The following is a 24768-nucleotide window of genomic DNA, read 5'->3' on the forward strand; positions in this document are numbered from 1 at the left end:
CCTGCAATGGGGCTTTGATACAAGACAAACCCCTTCAAACCAGCCACCTCCCAAGGGTGGCTGCTCAATAATGGTTTGACTTTACACATACCCAGTATACCTTCACCTAGTACCATTCAGAAAATTTCACACTAATAACATTTTGGTAGAAGTCGATCGAAATTTAGACAATTTTCTCTGCATGTGCTAAGGACAAAGGGTGGTTATAGGTAGAATAGCAATAGTTCATCAGAGGACTAAGTAAAGGAAGAAAATACATCAGCCAGGTATAAAACACACAGGAACAACTAAGATTGCTTATTTTCCTCTTGTTCAATAAGAATAGAAACTTGTTGATACCACGCCCATCTAAATATGTGCTTTAATTGCCACTAACAAGTTCTTGTAATGTACATGTACTACACTAGCTCTGCAATGTTCTTGAGGCGCATGTACTGTGAAATATGATTTTTCAGTATTACTAGTTCCTCAGAGATAATGCCATTTGAATCTGAGATCTCACACAGGCCTATATAGCCCCCTCCCTGCCAGGGTTATATTAGTCAATTTAATTTAAGACTGGATCATTGGATAATGCAATTAAAGAGTTTTCATTGGCTTGACCATCTTGGTATATAAGCTATTGTTAAAAACTGGATCATTGGATAATGCAATTCTAGAGTTTTCATTGGCTTAGCCACCATGGGTTATGAGCCATTATACCATGCTCTGCATAATTTTGGGGCCTTTTTAATAAAACAATTCTTCCACTTGTGCTTGTTGGAACTCAGTGCTTTGCGTCTTGTTGGCTACCTACCATGGAATAATTGTTAATTATACCATGCTCTGCAAATATAGTGAGCACATGTGTAAGGTTTGGGGGCGTTCTTAATTTTGTTTTATAATTTGTAGGTTTCTATATTTTGGGGGCATTTTCAATAAAACAGTAATTCCACTTGCACTTGTTGGATATGAGTTGATTATAGCCAACTTGGTGCTACGCGCCTCACTGGCTATCTATCATTCTCATATCCAATGCGCTCTTGTGGTATTATTGTTAAGTACAACAACAAACAAATAACAAAACGATTATCTGACTTCAGTGTTCTTTATTGTGTACTGTGCCATATTTTACAAATATCCACACGAGCTCAATACTTAGTTACCTCTCCTTTAAAATAATGTTTACCTCTGCTGATAAATAAGTTTACAGTTATCATATAAGTTAAGTTAATGGCTCTAAAGCCCTTGACCATCTTCATGAGACAGTACATGTATACAAAAAAAGTATCATCTCAAACAGTTTCATTGTAGTACCATCTACAGCCCCATGCATTGCTTAAATTAGTGTACCTGTACAAAGAGATAAATAACAAAACTAACAAGGACTTTCACTTGTTGGACAAAATTGCTGAAAGAATCACTTCAGTATGCTGAAACAGTTTATAGTGCAAAAGATCCATCTTAACTCACCATGAGAGTGAAAATTGCAAGATGTTTTTGATATAATGGCATTTTTCATAACATTCTGTTACTTTTCAGCATATTTTTGCTTGAAGATACCTCAGTGTCATTGCTTTTGTAAAGAGACACATTAAACAATATTACTTAACCAACAAAAATAACTCTAACTGAAACAAAAAATTTCGCTCGACTGTTTTAACACCAAACTGCGTTATAAGTGATCTAAAGATGATTTCCTGTCTGTACTGCGCAGTCTCAGCACCCTAATGTTTATAAACAAAAGAAGTCTCACTCAATGGAGTGCGAATCAATGTTATTCCTTACCAACCACATGCCTTCTCTTTTGAGGCCTTTCAATTTCTTCTTCCAACAGTTTCATTGACTTTTACAGCTGCAAAGTTGTTTCATCAAGTGATACAAGAAAGAACGAAGCACAAAACTTTGCGTCCATACTGGTGGTTGAAATGAAACTTTGAATTTACTTCATTTAAGTAATTGCATGTTCATATTTTGTGATGCCTTACATGAAACAAAACAGAAAACGTAAACAAACTCTTGAGAGTGTGTGGTACAGACTAGAAATCATCTTTAAATGTAATGCTGAGTCAATACAAAATTATGCTATGCAAATTAGTTAAAAAATACCTACATTCACTGCTCTGGTGACAGGGTTTGAATTTTACATATTGTTGTGCATAGCAAAATCCAATTCTGACATGTAATATAATATATTTTGATCTCCACGTTGTCTTTTCTTAAAATGTTTCAAGACACGGACTTTGACATTGGTACAAAAATAATACAAAAGTCAGTTTAAGTTACACATTGTGAGATGCTGAACACAACTCATAATGTACCAGTCTGCAGTTTCTACCCTTAGCACATGATCTTTACAATTGATATGATGACCAAAGAAGCCATATATTTTTGTCCTCAAGTAAAAATATTCTCTACTGGCATCATAACCATAATCCCCGCAGTTGAGAACTCCAACAAATTTCACAGACCAGTGAGAACATTTTTCAAGCTGACACCAAGTTGATGGTCCAAGTTTAATGTCCTTTTTACTGTGGTTTGGTTTCAATAGGCTACACTGTACATGTAAGTGCCCTGTGCCATTGTACTGTCTAATCATTGTTTTATCTCTGTGTATACTTACAGAATCCGCAAAGCAACACATCCAAAGTTGCATCGTGTGTTTACTGCTCCAACTACAATCCACCTGTTTTTGTCCTGGTCGTAATACTCAATGCTGTTTGTAACACGACCGCCCACAACATAAATGGTGTCATTCACAACTGCCACACCCAGACAACGGCGTCCAGCATTCATTGGTGCTACAGCCTGATCCCACCTGTCCATGTGCGGATCATACATCTCAACACTGTTGCTACAAGACTCTCTATTGTCTGATCCTCCAATGGCATAAAGTTGGTCATTAAGCACGGCCACGCCAAGGCTCCAGCGTGCAGTGCTCATTGATGAGATGGCTTCCCACTGGTTGGCATGCGGGTCGTACCTCTCGGCAGTGTTGAGCGGTGCCCAGAGATGGTCTAAACCTCCTACAGCATATATCTTGCCTTTCACCACAGCAACACCTGCAAGTGCAAATGAAGCAACTTGTAAATAATTCTTCAAATGTACATGCACGGTTTGATTTGAAGGACACATGAAGATAAAAAAAAGTTATTAAACACACAATCATCAGATCATTTATTAAATTTTTTAGAAAAATATTGTTTGTGTATCACTCAGTGTCATCAAAGTGAACTGACAACAGGCATATGCATGGCAGTATTGTCATTGGGTCATTGGATTCTGGACTGATAGGTGAGGGGAATGTCATTGAGTTGTGTTCTTGGGAAAGACATACATGTACCAATAAGACTCTTTTCCACACAGGAGATCCCAGGCAGGTACACTCCAAAAATCTGGATGGTTGTGAGACGATTGCTTCTTGAAACCATTGTCCAAACTGAATTTTGATTTGCTAGTTCTTTTTCTCTAAGAATATCAGTTACTGACTTTCAAAGTTAGTAAACTATACAAAATGCCTTGAGCCCCACTGCATGTCTCTTGAACTCTCAAAGGGCTCAAAAAATAGTTTGAGATAGTGAGGATTCAAGATAGCTGACAGTAGATGAATAACAAGACATATCCCTATCCAGAGGAAATTGATATAACTTCCAGATAGTCAGAGAGCTCAAGACAGCATTGGTTTGAGAGTGTAAGCAATCCACGATAATCGATGTAGACACATACATGTACATTCAAGTCGGCATCTACTGTAGCCCTACACATAAGACCATTACCTGGATAGTAACGAGCGTACATCATAGATGGTAGAGACCTCCACATCATGGTTTCTGTATCAAACTGCTTGGCACACATACTGCTATGGCCCCCAACAGCATAGATGTACCCCTCAAACTCACAAACACCAGCCCACTTACACTGCACATCAGGACCTGTAGAGACCTGAATCCAAGCATTGGCGATGGGGTCATACTTGCCGACTTTGTAGCGACTCACAGTGTACAATTCATCGCCAACAGCAACCACCCGAATGTAATCCTCTCTGGACACATGTGCCACAGACATACCAGCCACGACTGTCCACTCCAAGGTGTCCACGTTAAAGCACTGGACACTACTTATTTTCTGCCCATTTGACCAGCCACCTATGACAAAAATCTCCTCCGAAGCCATGCGAGGTCTGACACGGAAATTATCAAGTGCTGACGTTGATTTGCTTTCAAGGGCTGTCTGGTAGCTGATAGCTTCACGAATAAGCTCCTTGCACATCCTATATTCACTGGTGAGTCTCTGAATGGACTTCCCATGCAGATATTGAAGATTCATAAGAGGGAACCTCACATACTGCATGATATCGGCAACATAAGCTTTTCTCTCGTTCATATCATGCGAAATCCACCGCCAGACCGCTTCATAGACCATCTCTTCGGACTGAACTTTCAGTGAATCATCCATGACCAATTCTTTCAGCTGCTTATATGGCATCTTCTTGAACTCATCCTCCTTGTAAACGTTCGCGAAGTGCCACAGAGCGAATCGGTTGGCGTGTTGACTTAAATCCTCGAGGCAAAAGAGATCAGCGACGAACTGAAGGCCAATACAGTTCGATGGACTCATGTTTCGCCGAAGAAACGTCTCACAGTTATCAACCAAATTTGTTAGTCGCAGTAGGACACATATCCGCAGTATTTCTTCGACGTTGTACACATTAAGTTCGAGTTCTGTTGTGTAAAAGTAATCCACGATCAATTGAAGTGCATCGGCGTCAACCTCTTTTAAGTGGATCTTTTGTTCACTGGCCTCGGAAAAGCCCGAGAGAAACATTGCCCTGAAGTACGGACTACATGCCGCCAAAATAACCCGATGAGCGGTTATTTCTCGTTCGTCGACCACGAGTGTGACATCGGATAACTCTTTTCGCCGCCTCATGCTGTCTAACACCTCTAAAATATCTCTGGGAAGAGATTTTTCGATGACAACAGTTGAGGTGGAATCCATTGTGGCGGGGACGACAAAGCGAAAAACTAAGATCGACGCTTTTTGTTGTTCGACCTGTTGTTGATACCGGAAGACAAAAGGAGGCCGAGAGTTGGTGTGAATAGAAAGGACTGGAAAAAGGAAATGAATTTATGCATCAGCTAATGCATCAGCTAGACCTTCGCATATTGCCGTTTCCTCAATCTATAACAGTTTCAATAAAGCGTCGAGCGATAACTATGCAGAATATGTAACTCAAGACTTCCATATGACTCACAAGGCAATAAAACGAAAATGAGAAGATAAGCTATTTGCTACTAATACGGGCGCTACCCTCCCCACCCTACTTAGTGCCTTTAAAGATTTCTGCCCATTCCCTCTCGAAAATAAACGCAGATGAGATTCAACATGGCGGATCATCGTTTATGTTTTGCTCAAACAACCTTTAAAAATGTGGCTTGGTGAATACGTGAGTAAAGTCATGTTTCGCAAACGACAGGATAACAGAGGAAAAGAAAAGGTACCGCTATTAAGTTACTGAGGTACACTGTATATTGGTTAAGATGCTAATCTGCAATTCGATCTGCAGGCTGCAGCCCGCTTAACCTTTGTAAAGGAGCGCAGTTTGCGGCAATTTGTAACATCTCACTTGTTTGCCAAATTACGTTGACTTTCTGCGTTGTCTGCAGCTAAAAGTTGCAAAAAACGCTCTCACCATTGAGGCCGCGAGCTTATATCTGCATGTACAACTCTGAAGAGGGTGGTAAAAGGTATTTTCGTGATTCGTGAATGGCCTAATTTTTTTCTCGTGAAATGTGAAATGGCTTGTTTTTTCTCGTGAATCGTGATTTCATTGGAAGCCGTGAACCGTTATTTTCCAAAATAATTCTCCGTGAAATGAGAAAGAAGTATTTAATTCGTCGTGAACCGTGATGCTGGTTGTGTCTTCTATTATTTTCGACAGTAATTAACACTATTGCGTGACCGTGACTCTTCGTGTTCTTGCTCGGATTTCTTTTTGCTGCGCGCAGAACAAGAAGCGGACGGATGATAAACAAGGCTGTGCTTGTTCATAACTTTCAACTATCATGTTACATAAGTTCATGTCAAAAAATGACAGTTTTTTTTTGTGTGAAATGTGAAATGCCGATTTTATTTCCCGTGAATTGTGAAAGGACCAGTTTATTTTCCATGAAAAGTGATCTTGACCCTCCCCCCCCCCCCCCCTTACCACCTTCTACTGAAGGAGAGAGGAAGTCCCTTGGTAAGGGATGCAATCATGCTCGTTGGCTAGGACAATGCCATATTGCAAGCAACTTTGTTGTAATGCACCTTTCATCTATGAAGAAATTTTCAAGATTTCATGTCCGATTGTCCCCTCTATTAACTATGATTGATCTACCGGTAAATCACTAACACAGTTTGGCAACATTGTTTTACTTCTCTGCTTTCAGTGCATAAAAGACATCTTTGTGGGTGTAAACATTATTCTGTCCTGAACACTCTGATTTACCGGTAGATCAAAATCCACAATTTACACCACCAAATAAACAGTACTCAAGCACCCTTACTCCATTCATATTGTCAAGGAATGGAGTCCAGAAGCATTATCATAATGAGTTTCCTCGAAAATCTTTTTTAATCACCATGAGTTTACACAAGCGAATGAATACAACATAAAAAGGGTACGCATGCTCATGTATGGCTTGTCACGCTGGAAATACTGTGACATCCCCTTCTTTTTGTTGATAAAAGAGGCCTGGTTGCATGCAAATAAATTGGTAGAGAGAACATGATAATCACTGCGAACTGAGTCAAACGATTGTCTATCAAACAACAACAGGAACCAAGAACAGTTTCATGGGTGTAAGTATGAACCCAATGTCAATAACAAAAGTTTCATTTGTAAGTCTATGTTTGTCTCTATTCAGTCTTTGAACCTGGCTGGAACCTGGGTGACATGCCCTGTCCCGGTAATCTGGGTCTTCGGTTGGTAGCAGGTCCTTTCGCCGGCTGCAAACATACTTGCTGGTTCAAGATCAACTTGCTTCTCACTGCAAGGTAGCTTTGAAGAAGGTGACTGTTCAGTTGTTGGTGTGCTTTCTTTAAGGCTACTATCTGCCAAAGGGGGAAGTCTGGCTGCCCTGTCATTGATTGTGTGCATCTTTGGGGTCGTGCACTGAAGCCACTGCACCCATGGGTGGAGATGTATTGCCGGCTGGGGGAGTGGTTTCACTCTGGCTTCTTGGTCTCAGGTGTTCCCTGATTCTCTGGTAGATTTTCCCCTGAATGTCGACTGTGTAAGTTCGGGGACGCTCTGATGGCTGCAGCCTGTTTAGCACAACTGCTGGCTGCCAGGTTCTCTTCAAGGCATTCCAGACAAACACTGGTTCCCGATTGTTAAGAGGCCTCTTGTCACTACCAGCCTTTCTGTCATAAAATACTGCCTGCTTCTCTTGTCGCCTGAGGTCAGCTTCTTGGTGAAGGTCATCATCTGGGTGTTTGGACTTCAGTATGCTTCTGCTGCTTGGGAGTGTTGTTTGGGGTTTCCATCCAAACAGTAACTCATGAGGTGATGGGGTCTGGTCACCAAGTGGAGTCGTACGATATGTCCATAAGGCTGTTTAAGGGCATTCATTCTCCTCTAGTGCTTTCCTCAAGGGTGATTTGTAGGTTCCAACTGCTCTTTCTGCTCGGCTGTTTGCTTGATGGTGGTATGGAGAGCTGCACTGCAGTGTAATGCCACTTTGTTCACATTTTGTTTTGAAAATCTCACTGATGTACTGAGATCCAAAATCAGCGATGATAGTGGCTGGTAGGCCGTACTCTGCCAGGATGCTTGTGAAGTGGTTGTACACGGTATGGCTGGTCATGTCATTAAGGAGCCTTATCACAGGGAATCGTGAGTAGTAGTCGATGACCATCAAATACTTCTTTCCATTGAATTCAAAGATGTCGGTGCTAAGCTTCTCCCATGGCCAGGTTGAAAGGTCTGACTGCACAATGGGTAGTTTGGGTTGAGCTGGCTCATGCTTGTTACACAAGTCACAGTTCATCACCATCTGCCTAATATCAGCAGAGATACCAGGCCAGAACACTGATTCTCTAGCTCGGAGGATACATTTGTTCTCTCCCTGGTGTCCCAGGTGGATTGCTCGGAGAACTTGGTTTCTCATGGAAGCTGGTATGACAATTCTGCTGCCTTTTAGTACTAGGCCATCCTCTAACGTGAGGTCGCATCAAAAGTTCCAAAACTCCCATAGTTCTCGCAGGCATTGCTTTCTGTAGGGAGGCCAGCCGTTGAAGATGGTATTCTTCAGTAGACTCATGGTATGGTCCTGTGCTGTCAAAGACTTCTCTGCTGTTAGCTCAGTGGGAGTGGATATGAAGTGGATGTTACATTGTGATGCTGAGTCCTCTGTCATGTGCTCAGGATCATGTCCTGCTTTCCTGTGACACACTCATGACAGGGTATCAGCAACTGGGATGGATCTCCCTTGCTTGTACTGGACATGGGCATCAAATCGTAGGCATCTTAGGAGTAGCCTCTGCAACCGGCTTGGAGCCTCATTAATGTTTTTTTTGAAGATTTGCTCCAAGGGGGAGTTGTCGGTTTCAACTGTCACATTCCGACCAAGCAGGTAGTACTCGAACTTCTCTAAGCCATATGTGACAGCCAAGCGCTCACACTCAATATTTGAATATCTGGATTCGGTGAGTGACCAAGATACCATGGCAACAATGTGTTCATTTCCTGGGGAGTCTAACTGTCTCAGCCAGGCTCCAGTGCCTGTTTGGCTTGCGTCGCACTGAAGAATCGTAGACGTAGTTGGATCTGGATCATAATAGGAGATGAGCTTGGACGAGCAGAGTTCTTGCTTAATCCCATCAAGTGCCTGCTGATGGTGGAGCTCCCAGCTAAAGTGGACATGCTTCTTGGTTAGCTCTCTTAATGGTGATGTCAGGTCAGCTAGTCTTGTTGAAAAGCAGTCGAGGTAGGTCACCATTCCCAGGATGGTCTGGAGCTCTCTCACGTTTGGTGGGGTCTTCATATTGCGAATTGCCCCAAGTTTCTCCTTCGCAGGTTGGATTCCATTCTCGGTCAGAACATGTCCGAAGAAGTACACTTGTGTCTGCTTGTACTGCAACTTTTCAGAGTTCAGGCTCACTTTGTGTTTGCGAGTGCTCGTGCTCTGATTCGGTTGAGCCACATACGACGATGTTGTCAGCAATACCCATTAGATTGGGGATGTCTTTGTATACCTCATCAAGTTTGCGTTGCAAGATGTCTTGGTAATTGTTTAAAACGGTACCATCCAAAGGGGGTGTTAAATGTGCATAGCAAGCTCGATTCACAGTCCAAAACTACATGCCAATAACCTTTTTTGGTATTGACGATGGAGAAGAACTTCTTTCCATGTAGCTGCAGCAGGAGCTCATCAGTGGTGCGCGTGTATATTCTTGTTAAGGTCTTTAGGGTCAAGGCAAAGTCTGATCTTTTTGCCTTCTGGGGTCTCTTTGATGTTACATACAATCAAGTTTACCCAGTCAGTTGGTTCGTTCACGGCAGTGATAACGTCACCTGCAATCATTTTGTCAAGTTCCTCCTTGTATAGGGGTAATATGTGTACTGGAACAGTGCACGGCAGGTGAATGACTGGAACAGGGTCTTCAATAAGTTGGATATGATAATTCTCTCCCAGGAAACAACCTAACTTGTCAAAGCAATCTTGGTACTCTTCCAAGACAGTTGGCTTAGATAGCTGGCCATGGTGTGCCTCGGTAGTTGGGGGAATGGTATTAATTTCATGTAAATTTGCTGATATTATTCCCAGGTCTTGCAACTGTTGGCAACCCAACATGGATGGACTTCCTGGGGCTTCCACGATGTTGAATTTGTTGTTGTCTGACTTGTCCTTAAAGGAGACCTTTAGGATAGCTGCACCAATATTTTCTATCTCAGAGCCTCCATATCCTCTTAAAACGTTGCTGCAAGGAAGGATGGTAATCGGAGAAGGGAAGTGCTGGAGATCTGTGGTAGTGATTATGCAGGCAACCGCTCCAGTGTCTACGTTCAGGGTCATGTCGTGGTGTTCATTGATCTTGACCTTGGCAAAGATCTTGTCTGGATGGCTGTCCAGGGCATTTAGTGATATTTCTTGGGTTTGCTGGCTCTTTGTTGTGGTGAGGGCTCCAAGGAACACAGTGATGGGTTCAGTGTCGCTTGTTTCTTCCTCTGATTCTTTGTCATAAGTGTACACATCATAGTCGTCATCAAAGGGGTACTCATCTTCTCAGTGGATGTCTTGGCCCTGGTACTCTGGACTGCTCACGATCTGGTGAACCTTTTGAAGGCGTTACTGCATGCACACTCTTGCATAATGGCCATCTTGCCTCAATGATTGCATTTGGAATTTTTGGCTGGGCAACTTGCTGATCTGTCATGGGTGTTTCCGCATCTGAAGCATCCTTTTCACTTGAACTGAAGTCGACAAGGACTTCTTCCGGTTGAATCTTTTTTATTTTGGTCACCATACGGAGTTTGATGTTTGAAGCTCTGTCTCGGTGGGGGTTTTTGGGTCGAGTATGCGGATTCTCGTTGAACTGTATGAAGATCAGATTTCTTGTCACCTTTGGAAATTATCTTCATTTGAAGGTCAGCCCATTGAAGGTCAGCCAGTTGCCAAGTGCTATCACATCTTTGCGTACTTTATCAGACACCATGCTGAGTACCAGTGTGTCTTGGAGGGCATTTTCTTTAGCGGCGGGATCATATCTGCCACCTTCAACTAATAGTCGCACTTCGGTGACGAATTCCTCCAGTGGTCTTTCTACCTGTTTTAGGCATTGAAGTTGGCATCTGGCAAGGATTTGATTACTTCGGGGCTTTGTATAAGCCTCTAGCACCGCCATAACTGGAGTGATCTTCAGGTTGTCACCATCGTTAGCCCACATGCTCGTGTTGTAGATTTCAAGGCCTTTATCGCCAATCCATAACGACAGCAATCTTGCCTTTTTCGCCTCTTTGACTTTGTCGAGCAGTCCTCCAAAGATAAGTTCGCATTTCTGTTTGAAGAGTTTAAAACATTTGTGAATATCTCCTGGAGTGGTCCAGTCCATTGATGGGGGTTTGACTCGATTGGCCATGTTGTTGTTGAATGCTTGAATGCTTGAAATAACTGATGTGTTTTTAGTGTTAGCGCTTGAAGTAACTTGTGTTCTAATGCTTGAAATTTTCACCTGGAGGATCCGTTATCTTCTCAGGATCCCACTTCTGACACCATGTCAAGGAATGGAGTCCAGAAGCATTATGAGTACCCTCAAAAATCTTCTTTAATCGCCATGAGTTATACAAGCGAATGAATACAACATAAAAAGGGCACACATGCTCATATATGGCTTGTCACGCTGGTCATACTGTGACACATATATCCCTCTGGAGCTGTAGGATAGCTAGTGAGAAGCTGCAGTGGGGAGGGGCAAGTCCTGGCCTGGGCGTATAGGGCAGCTGGGTAATACAGTATATGTCAGGCTTCAATACCTACATGTATATGAGCACATCCTTGAGAGTAGGGCTCTCTGGTTCATTTGTGTAAACTTTTTTATTCCCCTGGTTTTAACTGTTTAACTTCCTCGTAACCTGAGTAACTGCCCCTGGCTTAATGAATAGGAGCACTGCAACTCAACATCATTGTACATTTTTTAACAAAAGTCTCTAGTTACTGTAGCTCCCAAAACTTTGAATATTTGTGGTTATAACTGTTGCTGCTGTTGCTGTTGTTGTTGTTGTTGTTTTTACTTGTACATGTAGTCCTTGCCAACTTGTTGTTTAAAGATTACCTGTATGAGATCCAGAAACCCAAAATGTTTTGCCTTCTTCTTCCCCCTCTGCCCTTTCTAAGCATGTCATAGATCAAAATAATCATCCATTGATCACTGATTTTACTTTGCCTTGATGTCTGTAGGAAGACACTATACCAGAGATCGAAGATGATCAACCAAGAAACCCATTTACAGAGTTGAGACTGCTGTCCTCGCACACAGACATTGTTCATCTGTTAACTATCATTGATGACAGGAGGTAAGTATCAGCAGCTGAAGTAGAAGACTTCATTCAGTACTCTGTTGTTTGTCATAATTGCTGGCTAGCTAATTTTCTGAACAGTAATCCAATCTTTAATATATAAGAAATGCCAGTATTCATTATAAAAGTAATTTTTAATCAATGTACAAATAAATACAGTAGCCTATGCTCTTAGTATTGGGTTTATACTTAGTCCTGAATTTTGCGTATGGCTAGGCTTTTCTTAAAATTTTAGTTTGGTTCTTATTCTTTTATGATTTTAATCGTAATGTTCATTGTTTCTCTTTATGATTTTTGGTGAGTACAATGAATCCAGTGCTTCACCTGCCAACTCACATACACCTTTATGCATGTCATGGGCCTGCAGATCAAAACCATCTATAACCCACTTATAGGACAATACAATGTAGGCCAGTGTAGACATATTAAAATTCTAACTTAGCTCTGTAGTGAAGGCAATAACACAAGTTAAATAATTACATCTAGGTTGCTGGATGAAAAATTAATTTCTTTTGTTTTATTGCCCTAAGCCTCAGAACCAAGTTTGATGTTTACTGTATTGAAATTAGCCTGTTACACACAAATTACTGACAATTCCAGACTACTTGTTCAGTAACCATGAATGTGAGAAATGTATTTCCATTTTCACCCAAAATAGTCCAGTGAACAGCACTAAATGTCATATTTGAGTCTTATATGACAAGTTACAGTAACTGTAAAAGAAGATGGAGTAGAAAGTTTTGGCACTTCACACCGTTACATTTGGCAACCTTCGAAATTCATTTGTACATTAAGATGAAGAACTGCTAATAGTTTTGCAACCCTAAAGGAGTGGATGCTGTTTGTTGTCGTAAGTGCTGAATCGTCAGTGACTAAAAAATACTAAAGAGCTACTTTAATCTCCAGGTTTGCATCAGCGTCTGATGACAATCTTGCAGTCATTTGGGATGCCAAGGTTTTTATCTTACATGTAGTTATAAGCACAGCTGTATAATTTATTTAAATAGCACTCATAGGAAGTTGGTAATAAATTATATACAACTTACAGTGAATAGATTACATAATAATTAAAAATAATAGATTTTGAGCTTGAGATTTCTATGAGTTGATAGTTGAGGAGGCCAAAGCCCGAATCAGCTATCACCTCATAGAAATTGAGAGAGAATGATATAATTGTTTTAGTAGAATTCTATCTGAAATTTCCTTCAAATAACGATTCCAATTATTTCTGGTCTTAATATTAAACTTCATGCTTTGGAGAATTTGCATGGACTGAATTGTCAATTTGCCATTTGAAGTTGTGTACATGCACTTATCAGTTACAGTCAGTGACAACAAATTTCAATTCTTATTTTTATCATCCCTGACTACATCTACATGGTATTTTTAAACCTATCAGTTTCTTTCAAAAATTTTGAGCTTTTTTAATTCAAGAAACCATAACTGCCCTCCTCTCAGTTTATTCACTCGTTTCTAAATGTTCTTTCAAAACACCAAGCCACTTCACCTTAATGGCTAATAGCATGCAACAGCTCAGCCAATCAGATTACAGCATTTGCATTAGTATACTACATGTAGTAGAATTCTACTAATTGTTAATAGTTATAATATAATTATTATTAATCAGAGAGGATTGTCAGTGAGTACAAAGGAAAAATAATGATTCAAACCCTGGTGGCCCTCGAGCTCTGTACATAAAAACAATAAAACTTATAAGAACTGAACAATAAAATGTACCTGTAGTAAAGGATTTGCTGGAAGAAACCCTGTAACTGACAATCCACTAAGTAAAATTTGTATCTAGGTAATCGTACAGCATATGAATGCAAGTGCAGTTAAGTATTTTTTTTACGCTATGAGTGATATTTGAAAATTCTCTCAAAATTACACCCAAGCCTTGAAGCAAGTGCAATTTGTAAGAATTTTAAAATTTCAGGAGTAGCGTAAATTCTACATGTAAATTGCTCATTAGTGCTTTCATAGGATTACTCTTTTATTATATGACTGAGAAAATTACAAGCCCATACTCACTGATTAATTTGCAGGGTAGTGCATGAATTGGCCTGCTCTCAGCCAATCAAAATGAAGTCATTATCTTAATCATATACTAAACATGCATATCAATATTGAGTGATTATAGCGGAGCTCTGGCAGCCCAAAGGGCTGCCAAGTGGGGCCCCATACTTAAATAGGAAAGAGAAGGAAAGCCATGAGTTGATTTTCTCATGGTTATCATGCCTAGCAGTATTGCTTGTGGGTGCGTACGTGTGACAGTGGTGGCAGCAACGACGGAGTTGCGCAAGATGGTGGCCATACTCCGAATAATAGGTTGACAGATGTGCAGCCTTGGTTTACCGTGTACTTCCTTGATATTGGACATCTATGTTATGACCAATTGTCACCTGTCAAAACAAGGTATCCGCTGATCAGCATCACATGACCATATCGCGGGCTCAAGTTTAGAGCTCAGCGAGGTCACGTGTTTATGAAGTCTACTGCTGACCAAGTGCTGGTTTTTTAGTGGATCGTGGGCTCATGTTAGGTTAACTTGTTGAAAACAGGGCCAGGTTGTTGAGAGAAGCCGTTTAATGCTAACCCAGGATTAAAAGTTTTCACTACTTTTGTTTCATGTTAAAACTCAAAACAGAAGGCCAAACAATATACAGAAAACCTTACCCCAAAGTTACAAAACTCAAATCAAAATTTTACCTTATCCTGAATTAGCTTAATTGGCCGCTGAACAACCCGGTACAAGAGCTACGCTTTTAGGCTGGCCTAAATCTATATATTATTATTTCAATGTACATTTGCTTCACATTAACTTGTGCTTGTTGTGAATGAGCAGTGTCATTAGGTATTCGCTGTACATGTTTTTCTAAGATACATGTACAGTGGTTTGAAAATTCCTCCCAATTGTTTGAAACAATTAATTAATAATGGTAACAGGACTGAGTGGAGTCCAGTTCGGTCTGTAATCATACGAGTGATTAACAAAATCGGACAACCACGAAGTGGGAGTCTGATTTGTTAATCACGAGTATGATTAAATGTTAATAGCCCTTATATGTGATGACATCAGACCAGCAAAAATCACCACCAAGCCTTGGTTTGATAAATTTTATCATGAACAAATTCCCAAAGCAGTAAAGATAAAAAGAATACCCACATGAAAACAACATGAAGGCAACAAAAGTTTGAGAAAATGTTGCACAAACAAGGCTTGGTAGTGAATTTTGAGCATGTGACGTAATCACACATAAGACCTTTCAGTGAAAAGCATCTTTTGTTTTAGTCAAATTATGCCTTGCAGCATTTGTTCAGTTTAAATACCATTAAACTGAGTTCGTTCAAGGTAAATTAATGAAAATTGAATATCATTCTTACCAATATATACTTGCCTGATATTCCATACTTGAAATGAATAATAATGCATGTATATATTTGAACTGTATTTATACCATGCCATAGAAGATAGAGCCAATCAGAATACAAGAAAGTTGTGATATATTTGATGGTATTACACCCAGCATGGCTGGTTGTGTTGGCCACTGTATTTTCTACATGATTGTATGGCATGGTATAAATTTAATACATGTAGTCCAAGGATGAAAATACAAGTGATACGCATGATATTCCATGGTATACCACTCTGAAGGCTTGCATAGCTGGTATATTTTGGAATAAGAAACAAACCGTCATTGATTTTATGTTGCTCTTTTGTGTGGTCAGGTCTACATTAAAAGGCATGTTAAATATTTTGAAATTAAATATTGACTCATGTTTTTTTATTTTCTTAATAGACTGGAAAACGTCTTAGTGTTCTAAGAGGTCACTCACGGCCCATTAAATGCATGCTTCTATTACACCAGAGGCAGGAGTACCAGAGTGAAGACATAGCCACCACTCTCCTGCTCACTGGCTCCTCTGACAGAACCATTCTAGTATCCTTGCATTAATTTCTTACTTAGTACAGGAGTCAGCTTAATTGTGCTTGATCATGCAGCAGAACTACTGGAATATTTTCCATCCAATTTCATGCCAGGTATACATCTCACATTACTGATAGGTGTTGAATTGGAGTTGTGTTGGTGTTATGGTTAGTGTGCTCAACTCCAGGTCTAGCAGTCCAGGCTGGAGCCTTGGCCAGGGAGTTTGTGTTGTGTTCTTGGGTAAGACACTTTACTCTCACAGTGCCTCTCCACCAAGGTGTATAAATGGGTACCTGCGGATTTAATGTTGGGGGATTACCCTGCAATGGAATAACTAGTATCCCATCCAGGAGAAGTAGAAGTACCCCTAGTCTCTTCATGCTACTGAAACGGGAGATGAGCACTGGCCTGATGAGCCACTTGGCTTGTATGCAGCCTTTTAAGTAAAATACCTTATACAATGTAGGTGTTGGATGATTTGACACTATCAGTTAATATTGGCTTGCTTCCTGGAGCATTTTAGTGATGCTGGTCACCAAGTTTGTGACATGATAAATCCTCATCTGTTTACAATTAATTTTAGAGTCTGGAATTTGCCTAATATATGATGTACTGTCTTATAAAATCCACTCATAAATGGCACTATGGATACATTATATGCCCCCTGTTATAAAGGGAAATAGAGATCACTTTTTTGTATCCCTTTTGATTACTTCTCTTTCCTTAACCTTTTCTGTTTGTGTGGTGGTTTTAAAAAGGTCTGGGATGTGGATGACGGCCAATGTCTACACTCAATAACAGAACACTGTGGCTCCGTGAAGGTGACAGGCTTGCATGTACATTACATTACATTACAATAATTATCATATTCTTATACTTATAGTATCAGAGCCAGGCAACAACTTCAATCCAAGCCACCAGAGAGTCGTCAACTAACTGCAGCACAAAAGTTCATGAATGTAACAAAAATAATTTGGAATATTTGGTACAGACTTGTTGTGGAAAACCTAATTAAGTTTACTGCTTTCTGGAAATCCCAACTGACATGTACATGTACAGTGTACGTAGATGTGCATGGACACTTCTGCCAGTCAGAGATCCATGGCTTCAAATTGCCAAATTGATGCTGCAGTAATTAATCATTCAAGCCTCATTCAATAATTTGTGTTCTTTTTATTTCTGGCATTGTTTAACTGTGTATTGAGTAAGTAAGTTTTGAAATTTTATTGTGAATTGGCTGGTAACATGACTTCTAGCAGCAAAATGCTAAGCGGGATAATAATTGTCTCTTGTTTGTTTGTTTGTGCTTGAGTTTTGTTTTGTTTCCTCTTTCACACAGTGTTTGGTTAACATGAAAGAGCACAATATTTTCTTTTCTGGTGGTCAGGATCTGTGCATGTGGAATGAGAAAGGAGAGTTGCTCGATAAAATGGCCAGAGATAGTGAACATTGTATGTATTAGAATAAGTGAGATTGAATTCTTATTTTAATTAGTTATCAAAGGCTAATGTTTACTCACAAAATTAATTTGTCTCTGACTTTTAAATGCAAAATATTATTTACAAATTGAAATGTATAGTTGATAGAAAGGAATGGTTATGAAGTCCTACAAAGTTCTTTGTTGTATGTTTTTGTTGTCTTTTTGGCCTGGACTGTGCACAAAAGACAAAATATGTTACTTTACTTCTTTTTGGGAACTAACCAATAGGCATGTTTTGGTTTAAGGTGAGTGACAAATGGGAATTAACATGTTCTTTTTTTACCTCAGAAACACTGTTTGTTGACTTATTTTTTAAAGTGAAATTATTAATTAATTATTTATTAATTATTAATGTTAAATTTTAATAATTTTTTCAATATGCAGTGGAACCCTGTTAATCCGGTCACCAATGGGCCACAAAAATCTGGCGGTATTAACACGGTGGCCGTGTTAAAGGGGTTCTTTCAATAAGAAAATGACTGACTGAGCTTTTGTTTGGGCCAGAATAAAGTGGCCATAATAACGAGGTGGCTGTAAGGTGTGGTTCCACTGTAATTTAACTGAATGAAATATTTTCTGACATGTTTTTCATTTTCAGCTGATATTCACTCTTTGCTGCCCATAAAGAATAACAAAATAGTAACAGCTTCCAATAAATCATCTCTTGGTATGTCTGATTGTGGTTTGAACGTGATTTTTTTCTTGTTGTTGAGCAGTGTAAGTTTAAAGTTACAGCTGGCTGTCATTTTAGTCTGGAAGTACTTTTGAAAGTACATGATTGTATTTTGTTTCACAGTGGTATATTCTGTGGTGAGGCCTGCAGATGATTCAGAAAACCTAAAAATAGTGGAATTCAAGAGGCTTTCACCACACAGAGAATCAATAAGATGCCTGATCAGTGTGGCAGGTTTGTCCATGAGTTTAATAAAGTGACTTAAAGTCAGTTGATCAAGAGCAATCTCAATGCCCAGGGGTTGGTCTGTGCTGTATCTTTCAAGCCACCTGGATATCACAATTCCTCGCATCCATACTGTAGCTCAAAATGCAGTGAATGACAAACTTTGGACCAATTCTTGCTTGGTGTGTAGTTGGCATTAAGAAATTAAATCAATACATACATGTACAGTGTATGCACATCTACATGTAAGTTGGGAGAGCACAAGAAAAGCCAAAACTGGGTCACTGGATAATGCAATTCAAAAATTCTTATTGGCTTAAGCCAACATGGTATATCAGCCATTATACATGTACCATGCTCTACTGTCAATTATGTTAAGCATATGCAGTGCCACATAATTTTTTGAGGCATTTATATTTATAATATTTTTGTTTTCTATATTCTTGGGGTGTTTTTAATAAATTATTCCACTTGTTCTTGTCGGATAGCCAATTCGGCTCTATGCACCTTGTTAGCAATCTATCATCTCATATTCAGCCCACGCTCAAGGAATAAATGTTATTATAGAATATAGACAATAGGAATGATGACTTAAGATTATTTATGTTCCAAAACTCAAGTGGAACCATGAGCTACAATGTATTTTCTTTTACTGCTAAGTTTTGGACACTAATTTATGGCATCATTTCTATTGACTGTAAGAGTGAAGATATCAAAAAATGTAGCCAATTTGTTGTTGACAGTAAATAATCAGTGCCAAATCATGTGTGTATGTGCAAAAGGTAATTTTTTTCTGCTTGAAGCCTGTAAGTTTGTTAGAAATTGGCACAAGATACATAAGATAAACAGCTAAAAGCTAATAAACTTGTGGTCCTCATCAGGGCTCAAAAAAAAATTGAATTCCAGATTGCCCCTGGGACAATTAGCTCTCAAATTTTGCTTGCCCATGGCAAGTAATAGTTTTCTCTCTTAATGATTTGGTTGGCAGATGATTTGCTTGATCTCTTGCCCATTGGGCAAGTGAGAATGGAAACTTACTTGCCCAGAATGAAAGTCTACTCAGTTCCAAGACAATAGGACGGCACTTTTTTTGAGTCCTGCTATACATGTATCCTTATCAAGTATATCTGATCCCTTCACCAATGAAAATGTAAGAATTTTGCTAGTCATTGTAGTCATCTTCATCGTTCCTCATCGTGCCCCGCAGGACACTTAAGGCCATAGTCATTGTAGAAAGCAGACTAATTTCCCTTCCTTTACTTTAGACTGTATGTTTGCTTCTGCATCATTGGATGGAGCCATTGTCCTTTGGAGCTCTCATAGTATCTCCTACACACGTCAGTTTAACTTCGTTAAGAACTATGAAGGGCCAAATCACACATATCCTGCTAGTGCCCAGCATGTGTTTACTGTAGATCAGGTAAGAAGAAAGAAATGTATCTTGCTCTAAGTTTGTTTTCCTTCTTTTGAGATCTGTCTATATTTTTGTTGGTTTGGTGTTGAACCAGCCATTGTTAATCTCTACATGTAGTAACCAACCAACCAAACAAAGGGCTTTGAATATAGCTCTGCATACATGTATCTGTGAAGACAGTCTTTAGGAAATACCATAATGATATTATGTAGTATAATCTAATTTGAACTCCAACATTTTGGCAGACAAACACTCTATAGTATGATAAATGAATAAAGATGGCGAATTTTAAGCTTGCTAATGAAATGTGAAAAGTGAACTGATCAACATGACACAAGGGGACAGGGGACCAGGGACTGCGATTTTTTTCTTTGTTCCACGCTTGTGTCATGTTGATCAGTTCACTTTTCACAGTTTATAGTATTCTTATATATCAACTTGTGCATGTTCCACTTTTGGTAGTTTTTCAAGTTACTCATGACAACTAGGAAAATAATTATAAAAAGATATACATTGTAAGATTATCATCTGGAACTATAAATAAAATTATATTTAATAAATGTATTTAGCTTAGAGTCATGTTGTAGGATCTGAGCGCAGAAAGGGCTATGTAAGATTCCTGACCTGCAATGACAAAATTGACATTTCTTGTCCTTGCCCCAACCAAACTATGTGGAAGCAAGTAGGTATTTTACCACCTTTATTCTGCTTGATTTTGTTGAAAAGATTGTAAACATATCAATCACTAAATGGAGTGTACACACTAAGTGACTGTTGATGGATCCTGTTTGGATTTAGCCTAAACTTTGGTGGGTAAAAGTTATCTTGAGATATTTTCTCTCCTAAACAGGTACTGCCTTTTCATGAATAATGCCAGATATTAACTCTTTACTCCTTTGCCATTTACTTTTTAGAGATACATTTTTGCTTCAATTGGTCATGGATTTTTCCTCTTTGATTCAATGACAGGTACATCTTTCTACATGTATTTGGAAGGAATTTTATTTATGGACTAGATATTAATCAACTCAGACAAGCAACGTACATTTGTTGTTGGGTAAAAATAAATGTATATTTCAAAACATCATGTATTTATATGTTATTATAATCCCACCACATAATTATTAGGTATGTGATGTGAAGACCTCATTTATATGGGTTTATTAAGATTTTAACTATGCTGCTAATTAAATTGGTTTTGATTTCTGGATATTTCTGAAAATTCAGTACAAAAAAGTGTTCCTGACCAAATTTCATTTTTTTGAGGAAAGTTCCAATCTTTCAGTATGGAGGCTAAACTGCATTTTTATAACCAGTTGCTTGTTAAGCCTAATCAGTGCAGCATCATTCAACAAACAAAAATTTCAATGCTGACAGTCTATAAAGTGGCAATTAGAGTTTGCATTGATTTCATTAACCACCAGTTAGCATCAGCCTAACAGTGTTTGGATTTGGCCAGTGTATAGAGAGTTTGATATAGCCTGTTCCACGTCTCGGTTGTTGGGAACAAGCGAAAAAAAGAGGGCGATCGAGGAGAAAAAACATGGGGGACTGAGGATGAATATTGAATATTTCTAATGACCACTGATCTGAACTACAATGGTGGACAAAATTCCTTGGGACACTTGTGTCATTGCATGAATTATCTGCGTTTTAAAAACGGAGTTTGAAAAAGCACTGCTGTCCTTTTCTGCCCCCCCCCCCCCTCCCTCCCCCACCCAATACAATGTTGAAACTCAGTGGAGAAATTGCATGTACATGTGTCCAACATTGTAGGTGGGGTGGGGGGAGGGGCTGAGTAAGTGTAGTTGAATTCGCGCGTGACTGTTTGTTTGGCACGTGTGAAAAAGCGCAACAAGTGCAAATTTGTCCCAAGACTTTTGTCCATGATTGTAGCTTACACTACCCCAGGAGAGCATTGTTTGTTTGTTTGATTTTTGTTTGCTTTTCTGTTTGTGTTCACATATTAATTTATTAAGTGTTTTGTTCCTTATCATAATTGCAGGCAATTGCCTCGCTAAAGTCCCAAATGCACATCATGGAAAAATAATTCATTCTGTTTTGTTATGTGATGGGTAAGTTTTTTTTTTCAGTCTGTTCTTTTGTATTTTTGTTCATTTCTAATGCCTTTAGATTAACAGTTTTTGTCTAGACTATAGTTAGACCATGACACCACGTGAAATCCAATTTTCAACAAAGTGTACAGCATCTCATACCACAACTGAACACTTCCCAGACAGGCAGTTCTTGTATAGTTGTTAATTTTTAAAAGTCAACGAACCAAAGTACATAAAATTATTCCGGTTTATATAAGAACTAAGGATGGGTTTCTGTGTATCCTCTACACTTCCCAAGACACTATCAAGGCAATGTTGCTGCAGTTTTTGTCTTTCGAAACAGAGCTAAAGTTATGATTGCCAGCGAGTACCTTCACTCTGGCTCAAAAAGGTCCTAGAACACCAAGATCCAGATATCATAATAAGTGAAATTTGTTTAAGGGAGAGCAAATTGTGGTGTTCATATCTCATTAAATGTTTACAGTATTTCTTTCTCCATGAAACAAAAGCCATTTCAGTTTGACATCACGACCCTGTACATGTCCATTTTCATAGTAACAAATTATTAAACCAGGCCATTATTTCTTGGTTTCCATCAATGATAATGTGTCTTTTAGGTTTGGTCTTTCATCCCCTTGAACTCGTGCCACTGATAGTGCTCCTTAAAGTCCAAGTCTCACCATTCAATGATGTAATACAGTGTGGTTGTTATTTTGGAAAATTTAATATTTTCTGTTTCTTGTCATAGTTATATCCTGGCCACTTGCTCTGAGGATGGTTCTGTTAAAATTTGGGGTTCTCCCAATCCTCTTTTAGTCTGTAAGTGATTCAGTCTCTGATATGTAAACTACAGGGTGGATCATGATAATCAGTTTGTGATTACCGTTGAACTCAAATAAATAGTACAGGAGTAGTTTGTTATTCTCAATAAAGGAGCAGGGATGGCACAGTTGGATGCCTCGCTCCAAGAGAGTTTTCCTCAGATACCCTGGCTTTGCCCCCTTCTGTAAAACCAACATTTCCAAATTCCAATTCGATGTGGACAGAAGACCTCCATGAAAACCAGTTAGGGCTGACCTGGATTCCTTTCTGAATATTGTAGTGTAATTATTTATTTGTTATCATTATTATTATTATTATTATTATTATTATTATTATTATTATTATTATTATTGACTTTGGAGAGATCTTGTGTATTAAGTCATCCATAGTAGTTCAATTTTACTGTTTAACATGTTTATTCACCTTAAACAGGTGATGGCTCTGAGTTGAAACCCTTCACTTTGCAAGTAGAAAGATTTCTTGGTAAAAGGTACATACATGTATAACCTGAAATGAATTAAACATGCTTTTGCCTATGTCTACCCATTCTCATTTCTTCTTCTTTTTTTATATGCTGTATTTTGTTTCTTTTCCAGTATTTCCGAAATTCAGAATTTAAAGACTCCCATGATTCCAGCTCTCCTTGGGGAGTGCCTTGCTCACACCGGTGCTATAAATGTAAGTAAAGCAAAGTTCCTTTGAAATCATCGGGACGATGTGTCTTAAGTTACCTCTAAAATTTGATTTCAGAACAAATTGGTCACAATAATTGTTATTTTTAAACAGCTTTTATGTGGGGTGTTTCAGTATAGTTCTCTACCAACAATCTGACTCACTTAAATCACGCTCAGTGCTATGTTGTTGTTTGCCTAGCTTCAGTCAAGATGACTGAGAAGTCTAGCATGCTTCACTATACCCTTGCCTTCCCCAAGTGGCTAGATCACCTATTCACCCAAATTAAGGTCAGACTACAGACACATTATCCCAAACACAATGTTGTAGAAGGGTTCTTAACCTACCCCTGCAGTCCAATTGCTACTAGTCCCATCCAGGTCTACCCCCCCCCCCCCGACTCTCTCCGTCCCCCGGACCCAAAGAAACTCGGGTAACCACATTTTTTGCTTTCTTGTTTCTAAGATGGCAGTTGATCTTGGCGAGGAGGGCTTTGCATCATGTGGTTGTGATGGCCTTGTTGTCCTATGGAAGGTAATTGATACATTCCTGTCTGTAGACATGTCTAAAACTGAGCCATTAACATGTCTTCTGGCACAGATCCGGTACATAAAAGAAAGAAACCTGGTGCATTCTTTACCGACCAGTTCTATGTTAGTTATGTGCCAGTGAATTATAAAGTTTTGGCAACTGCCTTAATCTTCAATGCTGATAGTACTATTTACTTATGGTTTTTTTTTTTTTTTGGCGTTTTTGCTGGTTATGTATAGCACCTCACCTGGATACCTTTACTTGTAGGATGGTGTGTTGGAGAAGAAAAGAAGAAATGAAATGGTTCGAAACATACTGTTATCAATGGATAATGTTTCATGAAGATTGCTCCACAGAAAGAATATTGATATTCATACCAGGGTTCATTCAGCCGTTCCAGTGACGAGTTTGGTATTCGTAATGTGATAGAGATCTGATTTCCAGCATGTTCAAATACCTTGAGTGCTAAACTATTGTGGTAATGATCGGGAATACTTCACTTGTTTTAAGTAACTATTTTGATTCCTTCCTTATCTGAATTTTGGAGAGCAGGGATTGGCCTCCCGCCAATGTGGCCCTGGGGCCCGTTTCTCGAAAGCCCCGGAAACTTTTCGGGCCCGTAAAGCCATAGCAAAATCTCGAACCTTACGATTACAGAGCTGTTTTATTCACGTATTCTTAATATGAAGAGTATACAATTCTCCGTTTTTAGATACAGATGGACTAAAAATGGCTTTACGGGCCCGAAAAGTTTCCGGGGCTTTCGAGAAACGGGCCCCTGATTCGCTTCCGGCCCACTAGAGTGCCATGAATTATGTGGGTTGAGTTTGTTGTTGGTTCTCGCCTTGCTCTAAGGGTTTTTCTCCATGTTATTCAGTTTTCCTCCCTCCACAAAAACCAACACTCCAAATGAAAATTCGACCAG

The 24768-nt window shown here is 39.3% G+C and overlaps 2 protein-coding genes across 2 annotated transcripts; one reads left to right on the forward strand and one right to left on the reverse strand.

The window, feature by feature from the left end:
• Positions 1-769: 769 nt before the first annotated feature.
• On the reverse strand, positions 770-4985 carry LOC145501638 (kelch-like protein 20). The gene is made up of 2 exons (XM_081481072.1): positions 3756-4985; positions 770-3041 (listed from the first exon to the last, which is right to left on the reverse strand). Exons 1-2 carry the CDS (start codon positions 4975-4977, stop codon positions 2599-2601), a joined length of 1665 nt encoding a protein of 554 aa, XP_081337198.1. The 5' UTR covers positions 4978-4985; the 3' UTR covers positions 770-2598.
• Positions 4986-5378: 393 nt separating this feature from the next.
• Positions 5379-24507, forward strand: LOC145501647 (WD repeat-containing protein 41-like). The gene is made up of 16 exons (XM_081481078.1): positions 5379-5476; positions 11922-12037; positions 12947-12995; positions 15841-15981; positions 16728-16790; positions 17309-17420; positions 18048-18116; positions 18246-18356; positions 19613-19767; positions 20676-20730; positions 21767-21836; positions 22567-22637; positions 23073-23130; positions 23237-23318; positions 23778-23846; positions 24111-24507. The coding sequence occupies exons 1-16, from the start codon at positions 5408-5410 to the stop codon at positions 24183-24185; spliced, it is 1365 nt and encodes a 454-aa protein (XP_081337204.1). The 5' UTR covers positions 5379-5407; the 3' UTR covers positions 24186-24507.
• The last annotated feature ends 261 nt before the right edge of the window (positions 24508-24768 follow it).

Source organism: Orbicella franksi, chromosome 1, assembly GCF_964199315.1.
Source record: "Orbicella franksi chromosome 1, jaOrbFran1.1, whole genome shotgun sequence".
NCBI classification, from domain to species: domain Eukaryota; kingdom Metazoa; phylum Cnidaria; class Anthozoa; order Scleractinia; family Merulinidae; genus Orbicella; species Orbicella franksi.

Bases quoted from the DNA above. Each gene is read 5' to 3' on its own strand.
- LOC145501638 (XM_081481072.1), bottom strand. From the start codon at position 4,977: ATGGATTCCACCTCAACTGTTGTCATCGAAAAATCTCTTCCCAGAGAT. The intron at 3,042-3,755 runs GTAATGGTCTTA...TTGCACTTGCAG, and splicing joins GTACGCTCGTTACTATCCAG to GTGTTGCTGTGGTGAAAGGC.
- LOC145501647 (XM_081481078.1), top strand. From the start codon at position 5,408: ATGTGGCTTGGTGAATACGTGAGTAAAGTCATGTTTCGCAAACGACAG. The intron at 17,421-18,047 runs GTATGTATTAGA...TTTCATTTTCAG, and splicing joins GGCCAGAGATAGTGAACATT to CTGATATTCACTCTTTGCTG. The intron at 22,638-23,072 runs GTAAGTGATTCA...CACCTTAAACAG, and splicing joins TCCCAATCCTCTTTTAGTCT to GTGATGGCTCTGAGTTGAAA.